General features: G+C 38.4%; 3 gene segments (V, D, J or C); all 3 read left to right on the forward strand.

Annotated features, from left to right (window-relative positions):
- LOC130884669 (T-cell receptor alpha chain V region 2B4-like) overlaps positions 1–8657 on the forward strand; it is a 31850-nt gene extending 23193 nt beyond the window's left edge. The window contains 1 exon segment of the V gene segment in view: positions 8520–8657. Within this exon segment, the coding sequence occupies positions 8520–8657 (138 nt within the window).
- Positions 8658–9124: 467 nt separating this feature from the next.
- LOC130885300 (T cell receptor alpha variable 23/delta variable 6-like) lies at positions 9125–9642 on the forward strand. The segment is given in 2 exon segments: positions 9125–9178; positions 9326–9642. Coding segments are annotated over 2 exon segments (369 nt in total).
- Positions 9643–16595: 6953 nt separating this feature from the next.
- On the forward strand, positions 16596–17181 carry LOC130884670 (T cell receptor delta variable 1-like). The segment is given in 2 exon segments: positions 16596–16644; positions 16865–17181. Coding segments are annotated over 2 exon segments (366 nt in total).
- The last annotated feature ends 10323 nt before the right edge of the window (positions 17182–27504 follow it).

A 27504-nucleotide genomic window follows, 5' to 3' on the forward strand; every position in this document is an offset into this window, starting at 1 on the left:
GCAGTTTGGAGAGAAAAAACTGCGCCCATGTTCCCAAATATTGTTTATAAATGTTCTTTTACATTTAAAGGGGGATATGATATAGATATGAATAATTTGCTTTGGTGTGGATTTTAAGGTCAATTTTGTTATATGTATATGTATTTCTAATCTTGATTAAGGTATTGTGATTGTATAGTTCATTTAAAAATGTAATGAATATAGGTTGTTAATAGATAATCATCAATAATTGTCAAGCTTTTAGTCATGTTAGTTAGATTTTCTAGATGTGCATAGATATATTTCAGCTACATAGGCATTCTTCATATCTTTCAAAGATTGCAGAATATGGCATTTAAAATATTTTAATAACTTAGGGTTTTTCATGACAATGAGACATGTCTGCTTCTGGCAGCACCAGCTACTTCAAGAGGAAGATGGGCATTGAAGAGGCTCCTTATGGAGTTTGGTAGCCATTTGGGCAAGAAACTGCTCTTGCATGGACTGATGCATAAACTGGACACAAAGAACCCGCAGAGAGAGGACTGCTAAACTTGCCTAAAGGTGAGATGGTCTTTCGGGGTTCCTGACTCATGAAAGAGTCTGCAAGACATTCTGCAGGACACAGCAAAAAGTGACTGAACTGTCTTTGGAATTTCCTGCTTGATGAAAATGTCTGCTGGATACTATGGGCCTGTAGGCTGAAGACAGATGCCCCAACGGTACAGAGAAACTTTGGATGACTGTCCAGGCAGCGAGATGTCTCTGTCATTTCTAGAATTTTCTTATTTCTTGTTTACTTAGGTAATATTATATCCTTCTGGAGTCTTTGATGGAGTTGAAGAATGGATAGATAGTTATAGTTTTCCTTAGTTATGATAAAATAGATATAAATATTATAACTGTAATTCTTGCTTGATAACTGTTTTGCTATATGTAATCTTACTATGTTAAAGTGAAAGCCTTTCTTTTTTGTTTAAACAGAAAAAGGGGAAATGATGGAGGATTTACTTTCATTTAATAAAGAAACTGCCTTGGCCCATTTATAGGCCAGCCCTTAGGTGGGTGGAGTAAACAGACAGAATGCTGGGAGAAAGAAGCCGAGTGAGCGAGTCGCCATGATTCTCCCACTCCAGACAGACACAGGTTAAGATCTTTCCTGGTAAGCCAGCTCGTGGTACTACACAGAATATTAGAAATGGGTTAGATCAATATGTAAGAGCTAGCCAATAAGAGGCTGGAACTAATGGGCCAGGCAGTGATTAAAAGAATACAGTTTCCATGTAATTATTTTGGGGCATAAGCTAGCCATGTGGGCGGCCGGGTGCTGGGGACGCAGCCCCGCCGCTCTTATTACAACAAATTTTAAACAACTGTTCAGTAAATGTGAACAATGACCTCAAAGTATAAACAATGTATAAATATCTTGATTGAGGTAGAAATGTATAATGCAATATAATAAATATATCCCAAAATTCATATTCAATATACAAAATGTCTTAAATGGCGGTAGAAACATGAACACATACAATCTGAAAAAATAACTTCTCATAGGTGTACAAATATTGTAAACAAAAATAGGAGCATATTCAATATAACAAATATAATTTGAACTTGTTCAATATGCAATAATCTATACCAATGTAAATTGTTCGTAAATAATAGATCGAAAGTATTCACTCTATTACTCACCATTATTATTATTAGTGTGAGTAAGCTAACACTAATCTACTTATTATCCCATTTAATTTCCCTGTTTGTTTTTTCAAGGAGATCTCTGGGCCTACATAATTTCCACCCCAACCCCAATACCAGTTATAATCAACCCCTAAATGATTTCCTTATCCCTAAGGACAAACTTCTTTGGGAGAGGGCGCATCATCTTCTAGAATTACTTCCAGCTGTCATGGGGGCAATGTTCTTTTTATGGAATCCTTTTAAAGAAAATTATAGTTAAGTTTCCAGATTACTGTCTGGTATAATTGCAAATAGTCTCTTAATAGTTGATAGGGTTTTAAAGTAGGTTTATTGGTAGTTATATCAACCCAGTGGAGTCATTGTGGTGGAACCCTATCTTCTAGGAAATTTCAAAGATTACTGCAGGAAAATCTACAGCTCATTGTTGAAAATGTAAATATTATTCATATAATCATATCTACAAAAAGATATGATATAGACAAAATAGGCATGGAGAATAGCAAAATATTTCCTAAAATCTTTCTTTTTCCTCTTCCAAACAAAACGGAAACTCTGAATTTTTCTTTTAACAAACATACTTGGACTTAGAGGATAGTCATTGTCAAACTCTAAGACCATATATATATATATATATATATATATATATATATATATATATATATATATATATATATATCTTTTACCATTAGATGATGGGTCCTCATAAGTCATATTGGTCTTTGCTTAGTGATCCTTACTGGATAGGTTTTTTTTTTCTCTTTAATACGGTATCCAAACATCCAGGTCTTTTGACTTTTTGAATATGTGTATTTTCCTGCAACAACAAGAACAGAACCCTGTCCCAAGCCTTATGAGGTTTCCTTACCACCTGTATAATTGTCACCTCTGTGAATAAGCTGTCATGTCTCTGGCCCAAGAGGTTTCTCTTTTTCAAATCATATCTTTATTAATTTTGATGGTATCCATATTTTTTCTTCTCCCATGTAAACAAGAGCAAAACTCCTTCCCCAACATGGCACATTTTTTATTTGCATTGTGAGGTCAACACATCCTTGAAACCCACTAGCTGATTTAATTCAAAAGTATTTTCTATTATCCATTGTCTCTCTGATACCATTGATGCTTTCTCATTAGCATTAAGAAAATTCATGGTTAATAAAGCATCATGCAATCTACTTCTGGGGTTATTTTCCATCCTTTTCTGTTTGTTTAACTTGTCCTTTATAGTTCAATTTGATCTTTCTATAACTGCCTAATTTGTAGGATTGTTTGGTATATCTGTAATATGCTTTATATTATAATAAGCAAAAAAACCTGTTTCTTTCCTTAGACACATATCCAAAGCCATGCCTCAATATTGTGTAGCCTCTCAAAGGCCATTGGCTGAAAGAGGTTACCCATCAGTGCTGCAATTTAGATATGCAAAAGAAAAGGCACATGTTCTTCATTTCAGTGAAAGGGTTAAAACTTTTCAGAGGTACATATGTATGTACAGGAGAAAAAAAATGTGTGGTTCAGCAATATTTGTGATTTGATGCTGAAGGGCTTCATGGAATGTATTCTCCACAGATGATGAATATAGTATATGTAGGATAGATGTCTGTTTAAAGGGAGTAAAGAAAAGAGAGAAGACACTGAAATGTAAAACAAAAAACAAAACAAAAAAACCCTAGGATGCTGCAGTATAATTTGTTTCTTCTTCCTCTTCCTCCCCCCCCCCCGTCATGTCTTTCTTTCTATGTCTGATCTTCCTGCCTCCAACCTCAAGTGCTTGATTTACAGGTGTGAACATGATGACCAATTTATACGTGATGGCAGCCAAACCAGAGTCATGGAGATGCACTCTTCTGACTGAACAACATCCTAAGTCCTTTCTGGAGACTGTAGAAAATGAAACATTGCCTGCTGTTGGGCTGTGATTGGACCTTTAATGACACCACATATACAATATAATCCTCTCTGTTCTGTGGCTTCCTCATGGTCTCCCAAATCTTATTATATATACTACAGAGGCTCTCTGCTTTAGCAGATACTGTTTTATTAACAAGACTTGATACCTATATGTTTTGTTGATATCAACATATAAAGCCAAACTGTTTTTAATATTTGTATTTTATCTATGGAATTGCATATCTATGGAATTGTGTATCTATGGAATTAAAATGATATAAAATGCTTTTTCAAATTTGAAGATGAGAGTAGCCAAAAATGCTGCATTCCTGAAGGTGTGTGTCCTGGGAAGGTTGCAGAATGTTATCTGTCCTCTCTCACTCATCTGAAGATCAAAGCCTTTCCAGAGTAGATCATTCTACTGACTTTTATTTTATTTTACACGGTATTATTTTTAGATACTTTTAGTTTACCTGGTATTTATTTTATAAAAGTATGCAGTTTCAATTAATTCAAATCTATCATTTGTAAGGTCATGGAAGCATGAACAATTATAATAAAATTGATTTTCTTTTAAGTGAATGGAGCATATATTCTCTATACTTTACTTGTTCATGACCTTATCTCATAGTGGAATATTATATCCATTGTGTATCTTGGTATATCTTACTAATATTTGCAGTAAAACTCAAATGCTCTGGGCCTGAACAGATGGCTACAAGGTCAAGCGAACTTGGTGTATTGATGCTCACCTTGCCTGTCTATGCCATGGTTTTGTTTGACTTAAGGTTGCACAGACCTTGTACAAACTATCACAAAACCATGGCTTTATATGTGCAGCTGCCCTGTTGGATCCAGAAAACATCATTTCCTCGTAGTTGTTCACCACCGCTGACTCCAGCACACTTTCTGTTTTTTTCTTCCCCACTGATCCCTGGACCTTGGGAGGAGGAATCAGATATGCGATATAAATATCCCATTAGGGCTGTCCATTCCACTACCTCTTATTCTCTGCATATTGGTTAATATGAGGCACAGTGTTAGTCATCAACTACTGTGACAAGTTTCTCTAATGAGGGCTGAGATTTCCATCAATCTATGTGTAAAATGCTGTCACTAGGAGTTGGATTCATACTCTGTCCATTTAGTAGAGTACTTGTAGTAAGTTCTCTCCTAGGACATATGATATATTTAGCCAGAGATTCTCCACTTTAGAATGGTGTCAGGTATGGGTGTCACCTTATGAAGTATTATCAGAGACTGGTTGATACAAACCAGTTGCTACAGAAAGATTTTTGTGCAACTACTGCACAGGTGGGCATCTCTTTCCACCACGCCAGTTCTTATTTGGACTAACAGTGTTCACAACTGTTACCAGACAGACAATTGTTTTTCTCCCTGGTAGCATGCATAACACATTCAGCAATATGGAAGCCATCTAGTAGGAATGAAGTTTCCAGGTACATACTAACTTACTTTATTCATGTTCTATGATGCAGATATACGATATCTTCGGCAATAGGTGATTAGTATCAAATTCTGGAGGGCAACCAAGAGCATTTTTAATGTCCTGTAATGTTCAACAGGGGTTGTCTGTGGGACTACACTAGCCAATAATGGTGGGTGTTCTGGTTATTTATTTATTTTTTTGTCAAATAAGTGCAAACTGAGATGTTCAGGAAGAGGTAACACAAGTTGAGGAATTATTCCCCTCAGATTGTCATGTGAGCATTTTATGGAGGCATTTTCTTCATGCTTGATATGTGAGAGCCCAGCCCACTTTGGGCAGCGCCATCCTGGGTAGGTGGTCCTTGGCTGTATTAGAAATTAATTTGAGCAGCCCATGAATTGTGAGCCATTAATTCATGTTCCTCCAGTTTCTCTGCTTAAGTTCCTGTCCTGACTTCTGTCAGTGATTGATGGTAACCTGTCAAGATATAAAAAACCCTTTATTCCCCAAGTTGTTTTCGGTCAGAGTTTTACCACAGCAGCAGACAACAATTTAAACAGAACTTGATATTAGGAGCATGAGGGGTTGCTATAGTGAACCTGACCATGTTGCCTTTGGAAAAGATTGTGGAAGTGTTTTTGAACTTTGGGCTAGGAAAGGCCATTGAGTGCTCAGATTTTAATAAACTCCTCTGGAATGTTAGAACATAATGTTATGAAAGGCACGGACAATGGATGCTTGGCTAAGAAGTATAAGGGAGTAGCAAAAACTGCTATCAAGACTGTAATGAGATATTTTGGGTTAAGAATCTATGGAAATGAATCTTTTGTTTTATTGAGCCAATAGATCCTGAATAGTTGGCACTTTCAAATCAGCTTTAATTAATAAGGGATTAACTAAACTTAGGAAAATCTTCTGGGAATTATCTCCTAACATTCAGGACACAGAAGCTATTGTCTGGGGAGGTCAGGGCTTCATGTCAATCTGGAAATCCAACTTGGCAACTTCTGAGGTAGTCTCCAATCTCCATCTAATGTTTGGCTGTGGGTTTCTGTCTGTTTCTATCAGTAGCTGGGTGAAGCCTCTCTGACGACAATTAGGCTAGGCACCAATCTATGAATACCACAGAATATTATTAGGAATAATTTCATTAATTTTTTTTGCCACTCCCATTTGGGTATATCCCAGGTTGCTGGGTTGTTAAACTCCTGGGCTGTGGCCCTTCAGACAGTGTCAGGGATGCCTCCCTCTCATAGTACAGGTTTCAAGCTGGACCACTATTAATTGGCCACCCCCACAATTTCTGTGCCACCTTTATTCCTTGAAGCAGGATAGATTGTAGGTCAAAGGCCTTGCGGGCTTGATTGGTCTCCCAATCCCTTCACTGGAAGTCTTGTCTGATTAAAAGAGATGGACAGTTCAAGTTCTGTATGTATCCCCCATTGCTAGAGTCACCCTCATAGAATCCTGGGAGTTTCCATTGTGCTAGGTCTCTAATTCATCTCAGAGATACCCTCCTCCAGATGCCATTTGTCTTTCCAAGTACTCTCTCCCTCCATCCTCCCTCCACGTGATTTATCCTGTTCCCATCCCAAATCCTCCTATGGATTTTCCCATCACTCCACTGGCAATGTCTATTCTATTTCCCCTTCACTGTGAGGTTCATAGGTACCCCCTTGATCCTTCCTTGTTACATAGCTTCTCTGGGTCTGTGGATACTAGCATGATTATCATTTACTTTACTGCTAATATTCACTTATAAATGAGTGCATACCATGTTTGTCTTTATGGGTGTGGGTCACCACACTCAGGATGGTCTTTACTAGTCACATCCATTTGCCAGCAAATTTCATGATGTCATATTTTTAACAGAAGACTGCTACTTCATTGTGTAAATAAGAAAAAATGGCTATTTAAATTTGTACTACGGTTTATATTGTGATACTAAAATGAGATCTTGGAACTCAACAAGAAAGGGAAGATCATGGTTAAATAACACTGTTTTTATGTGTCAGGTTGACAAGGGGTCAGTTGTGGTTAATTCTTGTCAGCTTGACACAAACTAGAGATTCCCAGGAGGAAGGAACTTCAGTCAAATGATGTTATTTGTTACACTTCTTTGTGGGCGGGTTTGTGGGCATTTTCTTCATTAACAATTTGTATGGGAGGCTCTGGCCCCTTTGTGGACAATATCATGTCTGGGGAGAAGGTTCTGGGTTCTATAGGGAGCCTGCGTAGGACTGACCTAGGACTTCTGCATGCAGGTGACAATTGCTTAGCTTGGTCTGCTTTTGTGGCCCCTAGCAATGGGACCAAGATCTGCTCCTGGTGCATAATCTGGCATTTTGGAACCCACTCCTTATGGCAGGATGCCTTTCTCAGCCTTGATGCTGGGGTAGGAGCCTGGTCCTTCTTCAAACTGATATGCCAGGCTTTGTTGACTCACTATGGGAGGCCTTATTTTTTCTGAGGAGTGGATGGGAAGGGTATAGAATGGAAGTGGGGGAGAAAATGGGAGGAGAGGAGGGAGGGAAACTGTGACTGGTCTATAAAATAAATAAAAAGTTTAAAATAAAATAGAAACAGCAACCAAAACAAGATGAGCAAGCAGGAAGCAAGCCAGTAAGTAGCTTTCCTCTATGTCTCTTATCACTGTTCCAGCTTAAATTCCTGACTGGCTTACTTCAGTGATGGAATATGATCAGAAATGTAAACCAAGCAAAACTTTTCCTCCCTCAGTGGCTTCTGGTCATTATATTTATTTATCTTAGCAATAGAAAGCAAACTAATTCAGACACCAGAAAAGGTAACCCATTCCTGGTAAAGGCATTCTTATTTGTTAGCCCGTGGCATCTGATAGATATATTCTTGTTCCAGCATAAATGCATTTTTTTTTTTTTGATTTTTCGAGACAGGGTTTCTCTGTAGCTTTTGGTTCCTATCCTGGAACTAGCTTTTGTAGACCAGGCTGGCCTCGAACTCACAGAGATCCACCTGCCTCTGCCTCCCCAGTGCTGGGATTAAAGGCATGCGCCACCACCGCCCGGCAGCATACATGCATTTTAACTTTATGTATGTGCGTGTGTATAAGCTTCTAGAATGAAGAAAAATTTAAATCAATCCTTCCTTTAATTATATAATCGCCATAATCATCAGAACACAATAATTGTACACGACAGTGGGTTTGTTGTAAAATTTTAGTATATGCATTTGCAGTGATTTCCTCATAGTCATCTTGCCTCTCCCTCTGTGGTCCTCTCCCTTCCCCTGTCCCCTCTCCCACACATCTTACTCATTTGTATAACTTCTAGTCTCAGATCATCTTTAGTTTCTTTTTTCCTTCTTTTTATTAGTTTTCACATATGAGAACACATATGTGTCACTTGTCTCTAGACAAAAAAGCTTTATTTTGCTTTACATGATGTCCTTCAATATCACCATTTTTCTATAGATGGCGCCAGTTCATTATTCCCTGTGACTGAATATTTCTCTGTTGTTTCAGGTACAGTATTTTCTGCATTCGTCAGTTGACAGGTGGTACCTAGGCTGCATCTGCATCTTGGCTATAGTGAATGGTGCTGTCATGAACACGCATATGCAGGTTTCTCTCTTATATGATGACCTCAGTTCTCCTGGATAAATGCCTATTCCTGGTCTTAAATGGATCACTGTTCTTTCTTTTTCTTTTTTCTTCTTTTCTTTTCTTTCTTTCTTTCTTTCTTTCTTTCTTTCTTTCTTTCTCTCCTTTCTTTTCTTTTTTATTTTCTTTTCTTCTCTTGCTCTTATCTTTTTTCCTTTTTTTCTTTCTTTGTATATTTCAGAAAATCCACAGTGTTATTCTTGGTGGCTAGATGAGCTCACCTTTCCACCATCACTGTATATTGGTAGAGTTACAATAAGAGGATTTCTGATTCTCAGTGTCTGCATTTTCAGTGATAATGAATTTGGGCAAAATGGGGAAGTGCTTCCTACATCAGAGTTAGCTTTAGACAAAGTGTTTGTAAGAGGCGGAGCCTGTTGAAAGTACTTAATCACTGTGAAGTTGGAGTCTGTGTTCCGAGGGAGATAAAAGGCCACCAGAGTACTACACAAGCTACAGTCTAGGAAGAATGGACAAGATCCTGAAAGCATCATTATTAGTTCTAACCCTTCACCTAGCCTGTGAGTCATGGAAGAGAATCTCCAGGATACAGGATTAATTTGGAGGCATGAAATAACTGGGAAACCGGACAAAATCATGAACGATGAAACCATAATCAGGTAGGACATACAAGGAAACCTAATGACAACTGTTATTTCTCTACACAGGGGTGAGTGGCCAGCAGGAGAAACCTGACCAGCAGCAGGTGAGACAAAGCCCCCAATCTCTGACAGTCTGGGAAGGAGAGACTTCAGTTCTAAACTGCACTTATGAGGACAGCACATTTAACTACTTCCTATGGTACCAGCAGTTCGCTGGTGAAGGCCCTGCATTACTGATGGACATACGTTCAGTGTCAAACAAAAATGAAGATGGAAGATTCACAGTCTTCTTCAGTAAAAGTGATAAACAGCTCTCCTTGCACATCAGAGATTCTCAGCCTGGAGACTCAGCCACCTACTTCTGTGCAGCAAGTGCACAGTGATCTCCAGGCATCTGCAGCCCACACCAAAACCTGCAGCTGTGCTCCAGCAAAGCCCTGCTGTGGGGTTTGAATCTGGCAAAGGTGCAGAGGAGTTTTCCTTTGCAGGAAGTGCCTGGTGACTCAGTGAACTTAAGGATTAGACTCATTCAGGCCACATACAGACCCAGGTGAAATCATAGCTTGCTTTTCTCCAGTCTCCCTTTGCTACCCACGTACCACTGAAGTTTTACATGTATTTACTTAACTAGTTTAGGCGAATACAAATAGTTCTCTGTGTGTTTGGTTTTTAGTTTAGTTGAGTTTGTAGTTTGTTTTATTTTTTGTTTGTTTGTTTTTGAGATTTGGTTTCTCTGTAGCTTTGGAGCCTGTCCTGGACACGTACTTGGTTTTTACCAAATGGAATTTATAAAGTCGCCATCTCCCTATACTCCTGTCAACAGTGTTGTTAGTGTGTGGTTATTACACCCCAAGGCTTTCATTGTGACGTCTGTGCTGGAAATCACATAGAATAGTCTTTTGCCTTACTTTCCTCTGATGACAAGGGAAGCAGTGATTTACATGACCATTTTCCACTTCTAATTCCTCTTATTTTGTCATTTATATACCCAAGTACCTCAAGAAATTCAGGTGTGTTAACTTAAACTCCCAAGACTGTAGGTGTGTCTACAATAGAGAAATGATATCATTGGGGGAATAATGGAATTTCCTCATATAGTGAAAATGCATAACTTTAACTAAAGAAATAATTTCAAATGTGCATTTCATAGATGAAAAATATAGTTTTGAATGTAAGTTTTAGCTCATAAAAGCAGCTGAAGTACACAAAATAGAAAAAGGACCTCCTTGTCTAATACTTTGTGTGTTTACTCACTTAATTCTGCAAAAATACTAAGATTTCCACTGGAAAAACTTTAGTTTATAAATTTAAATGTTTTACGCCATATAATTGATGGTTGTGTTAACTGTAACTACCTAGGAAGTCAAAACAGGCACAATGCTTGAGTCTAGGACTGAGAGTCTAGATTAAGCAACTCTCTTTTAGAAAACCAAAACCAAACAAAAAAGAAGACCAGAAATAACAGAATCAATGTGGAAGATATTAAATTAAATTCTGCAAGCTTTCCTTATCCACAGTGAATAGTTTTCAGTATGTAAAAAGAAAAGTTAAGAAGGAAATATGCTAGTTGGCTCTTAGCAGTAGGCAATATATCTCACAATATCAGTAGGTGAACTCCCCATGTCCTCAAAAGTATTATGTCCTTGTCAAGTTTAAACTTGAGGCAGAAATTAGGAGCAGTATTTATATCAGATTGGAATATGCTTTACTGAATACAAACACCTAACTTATACATCAGCAAGAGAGAAAAGGCATCCTTGAGGATGCAGAAGAGAGAACTGGAAAATTCTGGGTACCTCAAGATAAAACCCTCAGCTTCCTAGGTATTGAGTAGTTGGGATGTATTTAAAGAGAGATGAGAGACAGTGAAGACAGGTTAGTTTATAATAACATAATCATCACCACTTGGGAATCTTCGTGTGACACTTAAGACTGATCTCTGAGTTAGAAGCCAATCTTGTCTACAGAGTGAGTGCCAGGGTAGTCAAGCTTAGGCAGTGAAGGAGACAATTGAAATCAGAAAGTTGTGAAGCTCTAGTTCAACAAGGAGGCTATGTTCCAATCCCAGTAAGCAGCAGAACTTGGCAACTTCGGCCATGTGTTCTGACTTTAGAGTCAAGGATGAACACTTGGAATCTCTCTCTGGAACTAAGGAAAGCCACTGAGCCCAGGCATGCTTCAGGGGTGTCCTTGAAAGAGAATCCAGATAGGCAAGTCTGTGAAACTATGAAGTTTAAACCTGCATGCCTTAGAGAAACCAAGTTGTTAGAATCCCAGAGTCTACTAAATAAATCTACTAAGGAAAGGAGTTAACAGGTAGCAGAATGAGCCCAAGGGCAAGAAGTGTGCTGCAGTCAAGAAGGCTGAAAGGATGTGGAGATCTGAAGAGAATTTTGACATCAGACATAGAAGTGCAGAGTTTGCAGTTTGCCCAGCGTGTTTTCAGTCTTGTTTTGTTCCAACATTTCCTTACTATGCTCCCTTTCCTCTTTTTAATGGTAATATATATTCTTTGGTGTTTTATGTTGGAAGTGTGTAATCTGTTTTTTAACTTTGATATTATAAAAAATTACAGTTAAGGGATTGCCTTGAGTCAGAAGAGACTCTGAACTTTGGACTTTTGAACATGTTGAGACTGTGATATAAAATCAGGATTTTTGAAGATAAGCATTTTTGCATTATGACATGTTTACACGCCTGTGGGGACCAGGAAGAAGAATGTGGTGATTTGAAAAGCAATGCTCCTACAGGCTCATACATCTAAATTCTTAGCCATCAAGAAGTGACAATATTTAAAAGGATTATAAGAATTAGGATGTGTAACCTTATTGGTGGAAGTTTGCCACTGGGGAGGGGGTACGGGGTTGCAGTTTCAAAATTCTATGTCAAGCCAATAGAGTGAGTGGCCTTCTCTTTCTGTCTTCACATAAGGACATAGGTCCCAGCTACTGCCCTAGTACTTGCTTACATGCCACCAAGTTCCCCATCATGACGATTTGTTGGCTTTCACTGACCTGTGGGGTTTATCTGATAGACAAGGGATCTAAGGACCTGAAAGAATGAGGCCAGCAACAGTCTAATGCTGTAGACAAACTTACTTCAGTTTCAGTGATTTTTATTCGTGAATATAACAAAGACAGCAATGATACAAAAAAATAGCAACACAAAAACACATAATTGGAAAAACATAAATAAACCCTAGTTTATTTATACTAAATGTTAGCAGAGATGCTCTTTCCTTGAACTTTTTCAGAACAGAACAACTTAAACATATTGCCTGGGATGTACTAAATATTATATCTAGAAAATCACAAAAGTGAGGTAGAAGACCATATTGAGATACAGAGTACACTGACCACACTGGGTTCTATATCTATGGTCTGACAGCTAACAAGAGTAAACATGTATAAATTGAACGTAAATGTTTAGCATAGGAGACATGAAATCATGTCCAAGATCAATCCAGGGGGCACAGCACACTTGAGGTAAAAGTCCCTCTGTCTTGTTTCCTAGAGTTTTTTTTTTTAATATAGTTATCCAAGATATTGTTTACCATGCATCATTCTTTAGTAGTTTGGAAGAAAATGTCCCCCCAAAGTGAGTGGCACTATTGGGTAGTGTCTTTTTGTTGAAGCAGGTTTGGCCTTGTTTTGGAAGAAGTGTATCACTGTGTGGGTGACTTCAAAACTCAAGGTTCTCCCAGAGTCATGGATCATTTTCCGCTTGCCTTCTGATCAAGATGCAGCCAGCACCATGTCTACATCTTGATGTTCCCCATGATGATAATGGACTGAACCTTTAAAACTGCAAGTGAGCAATTCCAATTAAAGGTTTTCTTATAAGAGTTGCCGTGGTCCTGGTGACTCTTCAAAGTGGCATAAACCCAAACTTAGACAGTGATGTTCCAACAACAATGGACTAAACCTCTGAAACTGTAAGAAATCCCCTAATTAAATGTTTGGGGTTATTTTTGGAATAGTAGAGTGTGTATACATGAGTACACACACCTGTGTGCATGTGAAGGCCAGAAGATGTCATCCAATCACTCAAAACCTGAAGTTGCAGACTTTATGGGGCACTCAGCCTGTTAAGTGGGTTCTGAACATCCATCTTTATGATTAGCAGAAAGTGCTTTCCACTACTGAGCCATTTCTCCACCAACTTGAACCTTTATCTTCACTAGGAATTATTGTTTGTCAATTATATCACAAGGAGAGTTGTGCAGCATGGAGAGCATCCAGCTGCTCTGTGGAGAACTAGAGCAGGGCAAAGCCCTGCCATCCTGAGCTCCTCAGGCTGTGACTCCCATGGTCGACTGCTTAGCCACAGAGACTGCAGCAGTCCAGGACATGTGTTGACTGTCAGCCCTCAGCAGTGAGATGGGCAGAGGTATGTATCTCAGATACTAGAAACTTCTCCTCTATGTACATGTTGACTGGTTGTTTAAACTCATAGTAAGACCTGGCATTGGGGGCCTCTAAACTCTAGCCTCAACAACCCCTCAGGGTTCAGAACAGAATGCTTATAGCTTGCAAAAACTGACTAAAATTGTTTGAGGGTGAACAAATCAACTCAAATATGTTTCTTATTTATGTTTTCTCCTTGTACTTCAAAAAAGTTTCCATTCCCCACAAGCCTTTCAGTTTATATACACATATAGATACAATTGCCAATTCCATATGCACTAACAATGATACCAAACAAGTATTACACAGAGCCACAAAAATCAGTAAGTCTGAAAAAGCAGGCATCTAATAGCTTACTACTGTCTCTAAGAGGGCGTGGTTATGAAGTTCCCCAGCCAATACTGGGAGGATTAATTAAGGATGGGACTTTAAATCAGAGCAGAATTCTAAGAAGAGGAAAACAGGGGCCTTTAGTGTTCTAACTACATTTCTAGTGACTAGTTAAGCTAGAAGTTTGTAGTAAATGTAGAAAAGAGGGGAGAAAAATGCAGCAGCGCTGTTGCATGTTCTGAGCACTCCCCCTTCTTTCCCTGGCAGCTGGGAACACAGCATTGTGGTAACCATGACAACCAGCATAAGCCAGTGGAGGAAAGCTATGGTGTTTGATTTGTTTTGGCATCTTGCTAACTGAATTAAATTCCTTGCTAAGGGAATTTCTTTGGAAACTGCCATTACCAACCCCTGGCTAAGCAGCAGGGTGCCTGCCTGATTGAACTTCTTTCTCTGGACCTGGTTTAGTGGTCCAAGCAATTTTTCCTGTACCTCTAGAAGTAAAGGCACAAACAGTAAATTTCCTAGATTAAGATCCTGTGACAATTGAAACCAGGGTGAAGGTAAATATAGAATATTAATATTATGTTAGGGTAGAGCAAAAACCATTATGTTACACTCTCCTGAGAGTTCAAAGCCACCCAGACCTGTTTTCCAGTAAGGGCAGACATGCTATCTCTCCTTCTCAACGGCTACCTCTTGAGGTTCTTATGTGGTCTATTCACAAACCTCCTTCCCTTGTTGGATATCCTGCATTAAGGATAAGAGTGTGTGTGCATGCAAGGGGGTGGGTAGCTTCATGTAGATCTGACTATGAGGACAGTGGTTTCTTTGACTGAGTGAATACTTTCACACCAGGGTCCCACAGTGTGGAAAAAGGTCATCCAGTGCCAGTACAGAAGAAAGACATGCTCAGTAAATGAGAAATACACTGCTGAGATATTTCAGGATGAATCCCACTGTGGAAAAAGAGAACGCTATGGCTTCACAAGGTTTTAACAGAAAGGATAGAGACTATTCAAAAGACAGGTGTTCCTGAAGCTCTGCAAATCGCGTTCCTCACTAGACTATACTCCCATGAGTTAGTCTATTGATCTTTCAGCTGTGCTTTCACTGTATACTCTTGTGGACTTGTAGGAACATGGGACTATTTCAGAGACCTTGTTTGTACTTTTCTCTTTTGATGCCTTTGGTTCATTTCTTCCATTGGGATAAAGAGAGCAAATGAAAGATTAAGAGGTACAGTCTAATTGGTATTACAACAGTACACAAAAGTTCAACCAACAATTTATGAGGCATTAGCAAGGTCCTACGTGCTTTCTGGTTATATGTGTTATGTACATGTAATAGGCTTGAGTCAAGGAGAGGCCTAGCAATACTATCATTATCCCATCTTGTACATTTAAAAATACACAGAATTTAACAAGTGAAACTGAATACTTCAGGGCATGGTATAGAAGCTTCTAGGACTTGTAATAAGTAGAGTTCTTTGTGTGGAGAAAACAGGACATCTTCTGAATAAACCATGATGTTAGACTTTTACAGTTAATCAGGCTTTGTAAAAGTGTATTTTCAAATTAGTGATACTTTTATGTGTCTCTGTTTCTCTCTTTCTCTCCCCCTCTCTCTATTTCTCTCTCTCATCTCTCTCTCTCTCCTTCTGTGTGCATATAATCCAGTGATCAACATTGAATATCTTCCTCTATTGCTCTCCACATTCATTCATTCATGTATTTGTTTATTTATTTCTCTATTTTCATATTTATATGGTAGTGGTTCTCACTGAAACTGAAGCTCACCAATTGAATTAGACTGACTGACTAGGAAAACCCCAGATTCCCAATCTCTGTTTCCCAGAGCTATGACTTCAGCTGCACCCACATTCACTGAATTCTTATGTGTCTGGAGATCAACACATAGGTCCTCATGATCCACAGTAGGAATTGTCACATGAGCATCTCCTCAGTCTCTGAATACCATTATTTTATTCCTGTTACAGTTTCACAGAACATGAGCAAATGGGGATCCTCTGGGATTCTGATGGACTGCCCTTCATCATGTGATTTGAAAGTAGCTCTGTTAATCGGTGAATTTATAGGTACCCTAGCACTCAGTAAAGGAGGAAGATTCTTTCAGATGCCAGTATGTCACAGGAAATACATGGACTCATCATTGTTTATTTTAATTAAGCTTCATTAGACAATAGATGTAGAGAAGTAAACATATAACAATCATCTTTAAGTATTTTATACATATTGTTCATAGCTCATCATGAATCTGACTTTGGGTCACCCAAATATTCCCACTGACTAACAACCATGAGTGAAAAGCAGAATCACCCTTAGCAGGGGCAGATTTTCCCATTCTTCCTTTTAAGTACTGCCTCTTTTAACTACCAAGAAAGACAAGAAGCAAGTAAAAGTCTGTGGTGAGCTACATTTTTTTTTCTCTCTGTACAAGGAACTTGTGGCCTATGATTATACAAAACCCCATTTCCTGCTTGAGGTGATGAAGGAAAAGGAGCCAGCAGATATTCAGTTTCACACACTGAGACACTTAACACTGATCTAAGGACAAGGAAACACACAGACATGCACCCCATGCCTCTCCACAGCCTGCTCTCTGTGTTGGTGGCCTTGGCCTTCTCTGGTATGTATGTTTCACATATAGTCAAGTACATTAAGCAGGAAGCATTGCCCCAGGAATATGGCAGTTCACATTGACATGATGGGGAACAGGAACTAAGAAAAAACAAGCAACATATATTTTCAGTTAGGGTTGTCTTGTGTCTCGAGGCACCAAATTTCAACAGTGTTTTGTTCAAACACTCACAGAATAAACTTTTTTCTTTCTTTCAATTGTTCTGCAGGATCCAGTTTGGGCCAGGAAGTGACTCAGCTCCAATCAGCCGTAAGCACGCAGGAGGGACAAGAAGTCACCATAGACTGTTCATATGAGACAAGTCGGAGCTTATACTATCTTTTTTGGTACAAGCAGCATTTTAGTGGAGAAATGATTTTTCTTCTCAGCCAAATGTCTTATTCTACTCGGACTGAGAAGAGCAACCGCTACTCTGTCACCTTCCAGAGATCAGCCAAGTCCATCAGCCTTGTCATTTCAGCCTCGCAGGTGGAAGATTCAGGGAAGTATTTCTGTGCACTCTGGGAACAGACTCACAGTGTTTGAAAAGATAGCACAAGCTGAACAAAAACTGGAGTTCCTTGAGCATAACATCTCTCAGGGAGCCCTGATGAGAAGAACATCTGCACACCCAGGCCAGAATGTCCAAACCATGACTCCTTCGTCTGTGGTCTGCTCAGAAGTGCGTTTCTAAGTAAAACCTCATATTATGCAATTTAGTAACAGTCTTGGTGAGTGCTTTCTTTTAATATTTTGTCTTGAAAGAATTTAGCTTTAAAAAAACCACAGAGACCACGTGTAGCATTTATCTTTACTTGGCAATCTTGCACCAGAATGATTTAAAGTATTAATTTCCTTGACGTTTGTAACAGCACATACCTCAGCCTAGGCATCTGGAAGAACAAAGAACAAAATTTCCTTGTGAAACTTAGAGAAGCAGAGCCATTGTCAGTGAAGTAGTAAGAGATACATTATGAGGAGTTCACCCAGGTAACTTATGGTGGTTCCTGGAGAGTCCCTCCATATCATTGTCTTTGCATCTGGTACTGAGTCTGAGATACTGAAGGTCAGCTAGACCACAGTAGAGAAGGACAGTTGCGTGAAGGCAGCACCTGATTGTATTGATACTTTAGAAAATACAGTGAGGCTCATAATCTAGTTGGAATCTAGAAAGAAAAACTTCCCTCATCTCCTCAATCTGTCTTGTTCGAGAGAAATTCAGAAGAAGTCAAGGTATTTTCCAACATTTTATACTCAGACTTGACCCAAGATGAAGGAAAGCTCTAGAAGTGAGGAGTAGAGAGGTAATGGTAAATTGAGCTGAAACCTCACTGAAATCATGTGTGCCTGGGCCTGGATCTGCTGAGGTATATATATAAAATATCATACATTTTTTTTCAACTTTTTCACAGTTTCTTTTTCCATATCCATCCTACAAGCAGAACAACACGGGAAACAAAATTCCATGAAATGTGTTTCCAGATATATTTTCAAAAATTTATTTTTATTTCATGATCTGTGTGTAATTCTTTTTCCTGCATGTATGTGTGTGTACTGTGTACATGACTGTTGCCCATGGAAGCCAGAGGAGTGATGTTGTTCCCCTCTGTATGCTGTGATTACCATTAATAAGTAAAGTAACTTCTTTGGACATATAGCAGGGCAGAACTTAGCTAGGTGGGAAAAACTAAACTGAATGCTGGAAGAAAGGCAGTGGTGTCAGAGAGAAACCATGGAGCCACCGCTGGAAACAGATATGCTGAAACCTTGCCAGTAGGCCATGAGCCTCATGCTAAATTATAAAATAATGAAAATGGGTTAAATTAAGATGTAAAAGCTAGCCAATAAGAAGTTAGAGCTAATAGGCCAAACAGTGGTTTAAGTAATGCAGTTTCTGTGTTATTATTTTGGGGCTAAGCATCTGGGAGCTAACTAGAGGCCTTATTACAACAAATTGTCACCCAACCCCAGCCAGGTCAACTAAATCTGCGTAAAATATGAGAAAGCTTGAAAAGGAATTCTAAACACAAAAGAACAGAGTTAAGCATGGTTTGGTGTCAACATTTTCTTGGGTAGGCTCTGTTTCCTAAAAGCAATCAGAGGCATGGCTCCTTTAACAGAGGGTTTCCTGACTCAGTGGTAGCAGGGGAAAAATGCTACAGAAAAAAAAGGCATGCTGGTACACCATGCTGCTTTGAAAATGTGGCTTTCAAACTCTGACTCTTTTGAGAGATCTGGCTATGGAGCATTTAAATGGGTTCTGTGAGCAGAGTGCTACAACTTACTTAATGGCAACATAGACCCACTGTGTGTCTAAAAATGGGGTAATGTACATGGCTCTCAGAGGCAGGAAACAGCTCCGCCATGCTAGACTGGGCAAAGCAAGCAGGCAGGGCCATATTTCCCCTAGCAGTGATGCTACTTAAGTTAACAAGAAGCACCTAGCATTTTAAGAAGCCAGCCTGGTCAGAAAAGAATTTCAGATATACAATAGGACAGATTCAGACATAAAAAACCTCTAAACAAGACACAATATGTTTACAAAAATGTATGTGAGCTTGGGAGAAAAAGAAAAAGAATATAAAGAGTTATAAAAAGAAGGAAATGGTTTATTTAAAAAAACAGTCTTTAAAGAGGCAGAGTACAGAGTGTCATATATTTAAGGAATAAAGATAAAAAATAAATACTAAAAAGTAATAGTATAAAAACAAGCCACATAAAGATGGAAAATTCACAGAGAATCTGGATTATTTAAGTTATTATGTTTTCTTAGAATTTTTTGACTGTGAAGGTGCTAAGTTACCAACGTATATACTTTTTAAAATATTTATTTATTTATTATGTATACAATATTCTGTCTGTGTGTATGCCTGCAGGCCAGAAGAGGGCACCAGACCTCATTACAGATGGTTGTGAACCACCATGTGGTTGCTGGGCATTGAACTCAAGACCTTTGGAAGAGCAGTCAGTGCTCTTAACCACTGAGCCATCGTATATACTTTAAAGGTATCTTGACTTCCAAATTTGGGTCTATGGATTTTTTGCTTTGGAAAAGAGGTTCTGCATTTATTTCCACAGAGGATGAGAACCTGTGAAATCCTTCCAGACTAATGTGGTCTGATGGGTCACCTTGAACACCCCTCAAAAATTACTTCACCCAATAAACAGCAGGAAGGAGTTTGGAGAGAACTAAGCCTATATTTCCATATTACAAACAAAATGTTGTTTGTAAATGTTTGTTTACATTTAAAGCTATAGAGATTTGCCTTGGTATGGATCTTGGTCTATTAAGGTCAGTTTTGTTATATGTATATTTCTCCTCTTGATTAAGGCATTTTGTTTGTGCAGTTCATTCAAAAAATGCAATGTATAATTAAGAAATATAGCTTAATAGATAATCATCTATAATAGTCAAGGTTTTAGCCATGTTAGTTAGGTTTTCTAGATGTACAGAGATGTCTTTCAGATGGATAAGCATTCTTCAAACCTTTCAAAGACTACAGAACATGGCATTTAAAATGCTTAAAAATTTAGGACTTATCATGACAATGAGACACACCTGCTTCTGGCAGTGTGAATCTACTTCAAGAGAAAGATGGGCATCAAAGAGGATCCTTACAAAGTAGGTTAGCCATCTGGGAAAGAAACTGCTCTTGCCTGAACTTCTTGATGCTATGCTGTATGAACTGGACATGCAGGACCCACTGAGAAATGACTGCTGAACTTGCCTAAGGGTGAGATGGTCCTTCAGGGCTCCTGTTTCCTGAAACAGTCTGAAAGACATTCTATAGGACACAGAAGAAAGTGACTGACAAAGTATCTTTGAATTTTCCTGCTTCATGAAAATGTCTGCTGGATGCTATGGTCCCATAGGCTGAAGATGGATGCCCCAACAATACAGAAGAACTTTGGGTGACTGTCCAGGAAGCAAAATGTCTCTGTAAATTCTAGAGTTCTGGAAGTAGCTTACAATGCACTTCCTGTTTTCTTAAGTAACATTATATTCTTCTGGGGTCACTGATGGAGTTGAAGAATAGATAGTAATAGTATAGTTTTCCTTACTTATGATAAAAGGTAAAATACATATAAATATTGTAACTAATTCTTGCTTGATAACTGTGTTATGTAATTCACTATGTTAAAGTTAAAACCTCCCTATTTTATTTAAACAGAAAGGGGAGGTGATGTGGGATTCCCCTCTCTATGCTGTGATTACCATTAATGAATAAAGAAACTGTTTTAGACCTATAGCAGGGCAAAACTTAGCAAGGCAGGAAAAACTAAACTGAATGCTGGAAGAAATGGGGTGGAGTCAGAGAGAAGCCATGGAACCATCACCAGAGACAGACACACTGAAACCTTGCCAGTAGGCCACAAGCCTCATGGTAAAATATAAAATGATGAAAATGGGTTAAATTAAGAAGTAAATGCTAGCCAAAAAGAAGTTAGAGCTAATAGGCCAAACAGTGATCTAATTAATATAGTTTCTATGTAATTATTTTGGGGGTAAGCAACCAGGAACTTACTAGTGGTCTTATCACAACAGAGGAGGGCATTATATTTTCTGTAATTGGGATTACTGAAGAATATGAGTTGCCATGTGAGTGTTAGGAACTGAATCTGAGTACTGTGATGGAGCTGCAAATGCTTTTAACTACTGAATTAATGTTCTAGTCCCTATTTCCAGATTGTTCACATTGAGACTACAAAACTTCTGGAGAAGTTGTCAGATTAGATGTTGGTTTCTAGTTTTCATGAAAACAGCTAAGGTAAAACCTAAAAGCACAGTAAGTTTTTTAAGAGAAAGCACTAAAGAAACAGAGATGAGATAAGACTTTCTCCACAAAGAACTAGTCAAGCAACAGAGCTGTAACATGCTGCTTACACCAGTTACTAACAGCTGTAGCCAGCATTGAAGTCTCTGCCTGTATCGTCTGCATGGGAGCCACAGAGAGAAAATTTAACAGTCCTAATGCATTTTTCCCTGGTCTCTGATTCAGTTCCTGGCTCTGAATTCTTGCCCTGGGCTCTGATTGGTTCCTTCTGTCTCTATCTCCATCCATCGCCAGATGAAGGTTCTAAGGTGATATGTAAGATATTCATCAGTGTGGCTATGGGATAAGGCCAGCTCAGGCACCCTCTCCTCTACTGCCCAAGGACCTAGCACCTGGGATACCTGGGAACCCCTCTAGAGCCAAGTCTCTTGCTAACCCTAAAATGGCTCCCTTAATAAAGATATCTTCTTCCCTGCTCCCATATCTGCCCTTCCTTCATCTCCACCATCCTACCCCCCAAGCTCTCCCCAATCCTCCCCTTCTCCCTTCTCTTTCCTCCTCTCCCCTTACCCTGCCCTCTCTTAGGACTGGAGGGGGAGGGAGTAGGGGGAATGGGGAAGTGGGAGGGAAATGGGAGGAGGGGAGGAGGTGGAAATTTTGAATGGTATTATTTATAAAGCAATAAAATAATTAATACTAAAATAAAGAAAAGGAAAGGAAAAAGGGATTGGTAAAAAATATTCCAAACAAATGTCCCTAAGAAACAAGCAGGTGTGGTTTTCCTAATAACTAACAAAATAGTCTTCATACTAAAATCAATCAAAAGAGATTGAGAAGGACACTTCATACCTATCACAGGAAAAATACATCAAGATGAAGTCTCAATTCTGAAAATCTATGTCCCAAATACAAGAGTACCCACATATGTAAAAGAAACATTACAAAGCTTAAATTACAAATCAAACACTATACACAAATAGTAGGATATTTCAACACCCCACTTTCCCAAGACATAAACTTAGCAGAAAAATAAGAGAACTAGCAAATATCATGACTCAAGTGGACTTAAATATTTACAACACATTTCACTCAAACACAGAATAATATATCTTCTTCTCAACATCTCATGGAACCTTTTTTAAAATTAAATATGTACTGTACTTGTTCACAAAGCAAACCTCAACAGATACAGTAAACCCTGTGTCTTATCATATCACAGTAGCTTAAAGTTAGAATTCTACAACAATACTAATTGCAGAAAGCCTACAAACTCATGGAAATTGAACAATGCTCAACTGAATCACCCGTGAGTCAAAAAGAAATAAAGAAAGAATTTAAGGACTTCTTAACATTCAATGAAAATGATTGCACAGCCATCCCAAACTTATGGGGCACTTTGAAAGTGGTGCTAAGAGAAAAGTTCATAGCAATAAGTGCCTACATAAAGAACCTGGAAAAAATCTCAAACAGGTGACTTAACAGCACTTCTAAAAGCTCTAGAACAAAAAGAAGTAAACTCACCCAGGAAGAGTAGATACCAGGAAATAATCAAATTGAGGGCTGACTTCAATAAAATAGAAACAAAGAAAGCAATATAAAGAATCAATGAGACAAAGGGTTGGTTCTTTGAGAAAATCAACAAGATAGGCAAAACCTTATACAAACTAGCTAAAAGGCAGAGAGGAAATATGCAAATTAACAAAATCAGAAATGAAAAGAGGAACATAACAACAAACACAGAGGAAACTCAGAGAATCATCAGGTCAAAAACCTATACTTCACTAAATTGGATAATTTAAAAGAAATGGACAATTCTCTGGATAGGTAACATATACCAGAATTAAATTAAGAACAGATAAACAATTTAAATAGACCTTCATTCCAGAGATGCATGGTTTAACATATGAAAATATATCTATGCAATCCACCATATAAATAAACTGAAAGTAAAAAACACAAGATCATCTCATTGATGCTTGAGAAGCATTCAATCAAAACCAGTATGCCTTCATGATACAGGTGTTGGAGAGATCAAGGATACAAGGAATGTTTCTAAACATAATAAAAGCAATATACTGGAAGCCAAAAGCCAACATCAAATTATATGGAGAGAAAAATCAAAGCAGTTCTACTAAAATCAGGAACAAGACAAGGCTGTCCACTCTCTCCATATATATTTGGCATAGTACTCACAGTTCTAGCTAGGGCAATAAGACAACAAAAGGGGATCAAAAGGATACAAATTGGAAAGGAAGAAGTCAAATTTTCACTATTTGCAGATGATATGATATTATACTTAAATGACTCCGAAAATTCTACAACTGATAAACACCTTCAATAATGTGGCAGATTCAGACATGAACTCAAAAAAAAAAATCAGTAGCCCTCCTATATACAAATGATAAAGAAGCTGAGAAAGAAATCAGAGAGACACCACCCTTCAAAATACTCACAGATAATATAAAATATCTTGGGGTAACACTAACAAAAGAAGCAAAAGAGCTATACAACAAGAACTTTATGTCTTTGAAGAAAAAAATGAGGAAAATATCAGAAAATGGAAAGATCTCCCACACCCTTGAATAGGCAGGATCAACATAGCAAAAGTGACAATTCTACAGAAAGAAATCTAGAGATTCAGTGCAAACCCTTCAAAATCCCAACACAATTCTTCATAGACCTCAGAAAACAATACTTAACTTCATTTGGAAAAACAAACAAGCAAAAACCCCAGAATAGTCAAAACAATCCTGCATAATAAAGGAACTTCTTGATACATCACCATCCCTGACATCAAGCTCTATTATAGAGCTACAGTAATAAAAACAACTTGGTATTGGCATAAAAACAAAGAGGTGGACCAATGGACTCCAATCAAAGATACTGATATTAATCCATACACCTATGAACACCTGATTTTTGACAAAGAATCTAAAATTATACAATGAAAAAAAGAAAGCATCACGAACAAACTGGATACGAATATGTAGAAGAATGCAAATAGATCCATATCTATCTGCATGCATAAAACATAAGTCCAAATGGATCAAAAACCTCAACATAAATGTAGCCACACTGAACCTTGTTGAAGAGAAAGTAGGAAGTAGCCTTGAATGCATTGGCACATGGGACTACTTCCTAAATATAACACCAGTAGCACAGACACTGAGACCAACAATTAACTTGGTTACAACAACTTCTGTAAGGTAAAGGACATATTCACTAAGCCTACAGAATGGAAAAAAAAGATCTTCAATAACCCCACATGAGACAGAGGACTGATCTCCAAAATTCATAAAGAACTCAAGAAACTCTAACATCAAATTATCAAACAATCCATCAAAAAATGGAGACAGATCTAAACAGAGAATTCTCAAAAGAAAAATTGCAAATGGCCAAAAGAATCTTAAAGAATTGCTCAACATCCTTAGCAATCAGAGAAAGGCAAATCAAAATGACTGAGATATCATCTTAAACCAGTCAGAATGGCTAAAATCAAAATCACCAATGATTGCTTATGCGGAGAGGATGTAGAGTAATGGGAACACTCCTCCATTGCTGGTGGGAGTGCAAGTTTTACAGCCACTTTGGAAATCAGTGTGGCAGTTTCTCAGAAAATTAGGAATCAACCTACCTTAAGACCAAGTAATGCCATCTTTGGCATATACCCAAAGGATGTACACTTCCTAAATACAACACAGTCGCACAGACACTGATACAGTCATACCACAAGGACATTTGCTCAACTGTGTTCATAGCAGCATTCTTCATAACATCCAGAACTTGGAAACAACCTAGGTACCCCTCAACTGAAGAAAAATTAAAGAAAATGTGGTATATTTGCACAATGGAGTACTACTCAGCAGTAAAAAACAATGAAATCTTGAAATTTGCATGCAAGTGGATGCAAGACCACAATGATGATACCTACAAAAACAGTTAACCTGAGCTAGTGAGAGCTCACTGACTCTGGACTAATAGCAGGGGAATCTGCATAGGACCATACTAGACCCACTGAATGTGGGGATAGTTGTGAGGTTTGGGCAGTCTGTGGGGCCACTGGAAGTGGGACCTAAATCCCTAGTGCTTGAACTGGCACCTTGAAGCACATTCTCTTTGGAAGGATTCCCTTGCTCAGCCTAGATATGGGGCAGACACCTTGGTCCTGCCTCGAAGTGATGAGTCAGATTTCTTGATTCCCAATGGGAAACCTTACCCTGTCTGTGGAGTGGATGGGGAGTGGGGTGAGAGTAAGCATGGGACAGAGGAGAGTAGGGAGTGGGAATGGGGATAGCTGTGTCAAATCAGAAGATTGTATTTTTAAAAAGTGGAGATCCAAACTAAAGAGAATTTATCTTAAACAGACATGACCAAAGAAGAACTACCCCTTAACAAGTAAGGAAATAATTAGGAAGCATAAGGAAAATTGGGCTGTGCATGCCTTTAATATCAGTACTTAAGACAGAAACAGGCAGATCTCTGACTTTGAGGCCAGACTGGGCTACAGATTGAGTTCTAGTATAGCTGGTTCTACACAGAGAAACCATGTCTTAAAAAACCAAACCAAATCAAACAAAAACCAACAACAACAAAAACAAAACTGTGGTAGTGTTTGCCTTTAATTCCTACACTCTGGAAGCAGAAACAGGTAAACCACCAAATTTTGGCCTGTCTGGCCTACTGAGTGAGTTTCAGGACAGTTGGGTCTACACAGATAAACCCTATCTCAAAACAAACAAACAAACAAACAAAATCTCAAAATTACAAAGAATTACAAAGGAAAAGCACCATTCCACATTCGCATCAGAAATGTCAGAAAAGACTAGATCACTCTAGAAGCCAAGAAAGTATGCCATGATATAATTTAAAGCCTGAGACTAAATAACTATCAACAAAGATTGCTACAGTTGGTAATTGATCTTTTCAATTCAATAGAGAAATAAAAACACTTCAGCAAAAGCACAAACCAAAACAATGCATAACAGCCCAGTCAACACTGCAGAAAATACTTAGAGCAATACCATAAATGTAAAAAGAAAGGTAGTCTCATTCACAAGGACACAAAATAATACATTTCATGAGAGAAATGCATAAAAGGAGGAAAGCCAGGAAGAAATAGCTCATGTCCAACACAATCAACCAAAAAATCACTAAGATGAACACAGAAGGAAATAACACCAATGAGCCACAGAACTAAAATATCAACCAACAAAATCATGGCAAACAGCAAGTCACTATCAATAATAAAGTGAAAAGTATATGAATTCTTAGTAAATTAAAGTATATTGGCCTGATTAATCCACTCTAAATCTCTGAGGATAGAGAACTATATGAGCAGCAGGATGTTGTATGAATGAGCCAATGTGATATAGAAAGTGGAGACATTTACTAATTAAAACTCCACGCAGACACTTTATTAACAAGTACTACTGTAGAGTGATTATGTATAAGTATCTATGAAATCTGTCTTTTTATGTTGGGAGGAGGGCAGAATTAAGAAGCGAAAACATGCTGGAATTTTCTCCCTGACTGCACAGAAGAATAGACACCAGTCCTGCTCTGGCATTAATCCCAGGAACCACTAGCAGTTATGGGATACCACCAATGCAACATGAGCACAGGGGCCTTGGGACAAACATGGCCGGCACATTCTACAGCATAATGTTCAGGCACTATCTCCAAACAGCATTAATATATTAAATAATTTATGTACAATAAAAAATGTAAATGGCTTCAGCCAACAACTAAAAGCCACAGGCTAACAGGCTGTGTCAACAAACAATACCAACTATCTGTGTCTCCATCAAACACTTCTCATAAACAAGAACATCAAAAACTGACACTCAGAGGATGGGGATCAGCAGGTCAAGTAAGTGAAGGCTGTAAGTGTGGCTCAGCAAGCCTCATGTCTGAGAAAGTGGACTTCAGGCCAAAGCTAGTCAGAGAGATGAGGACGGCCACTACATAGACATAGAGGGTAAGCATTGTGCATGTGATTTCATGGAGCTGTGGAGTTCAACAAGATAAACACTAAATCACATAAAATGTCACATGGAGCTCTAATCAGTAATGATCTGAGACTTCAATGGTTCAC

The sequence above is a fragment of the Chionomys nivalis genome, chromosome 12, assembly GCF_950005125.1.
Source record: "Chionomys nivalis chromosome 12, mChiNiv1.1, whole genome shotgun sequence".
In the NCBI taxonomy this organism is placed as follows: Eukaryota; Metazoa; Chordata; class Mammalia; order Rodentia; family Cricetidae; genus Chionomys; species Chionomys nivalis.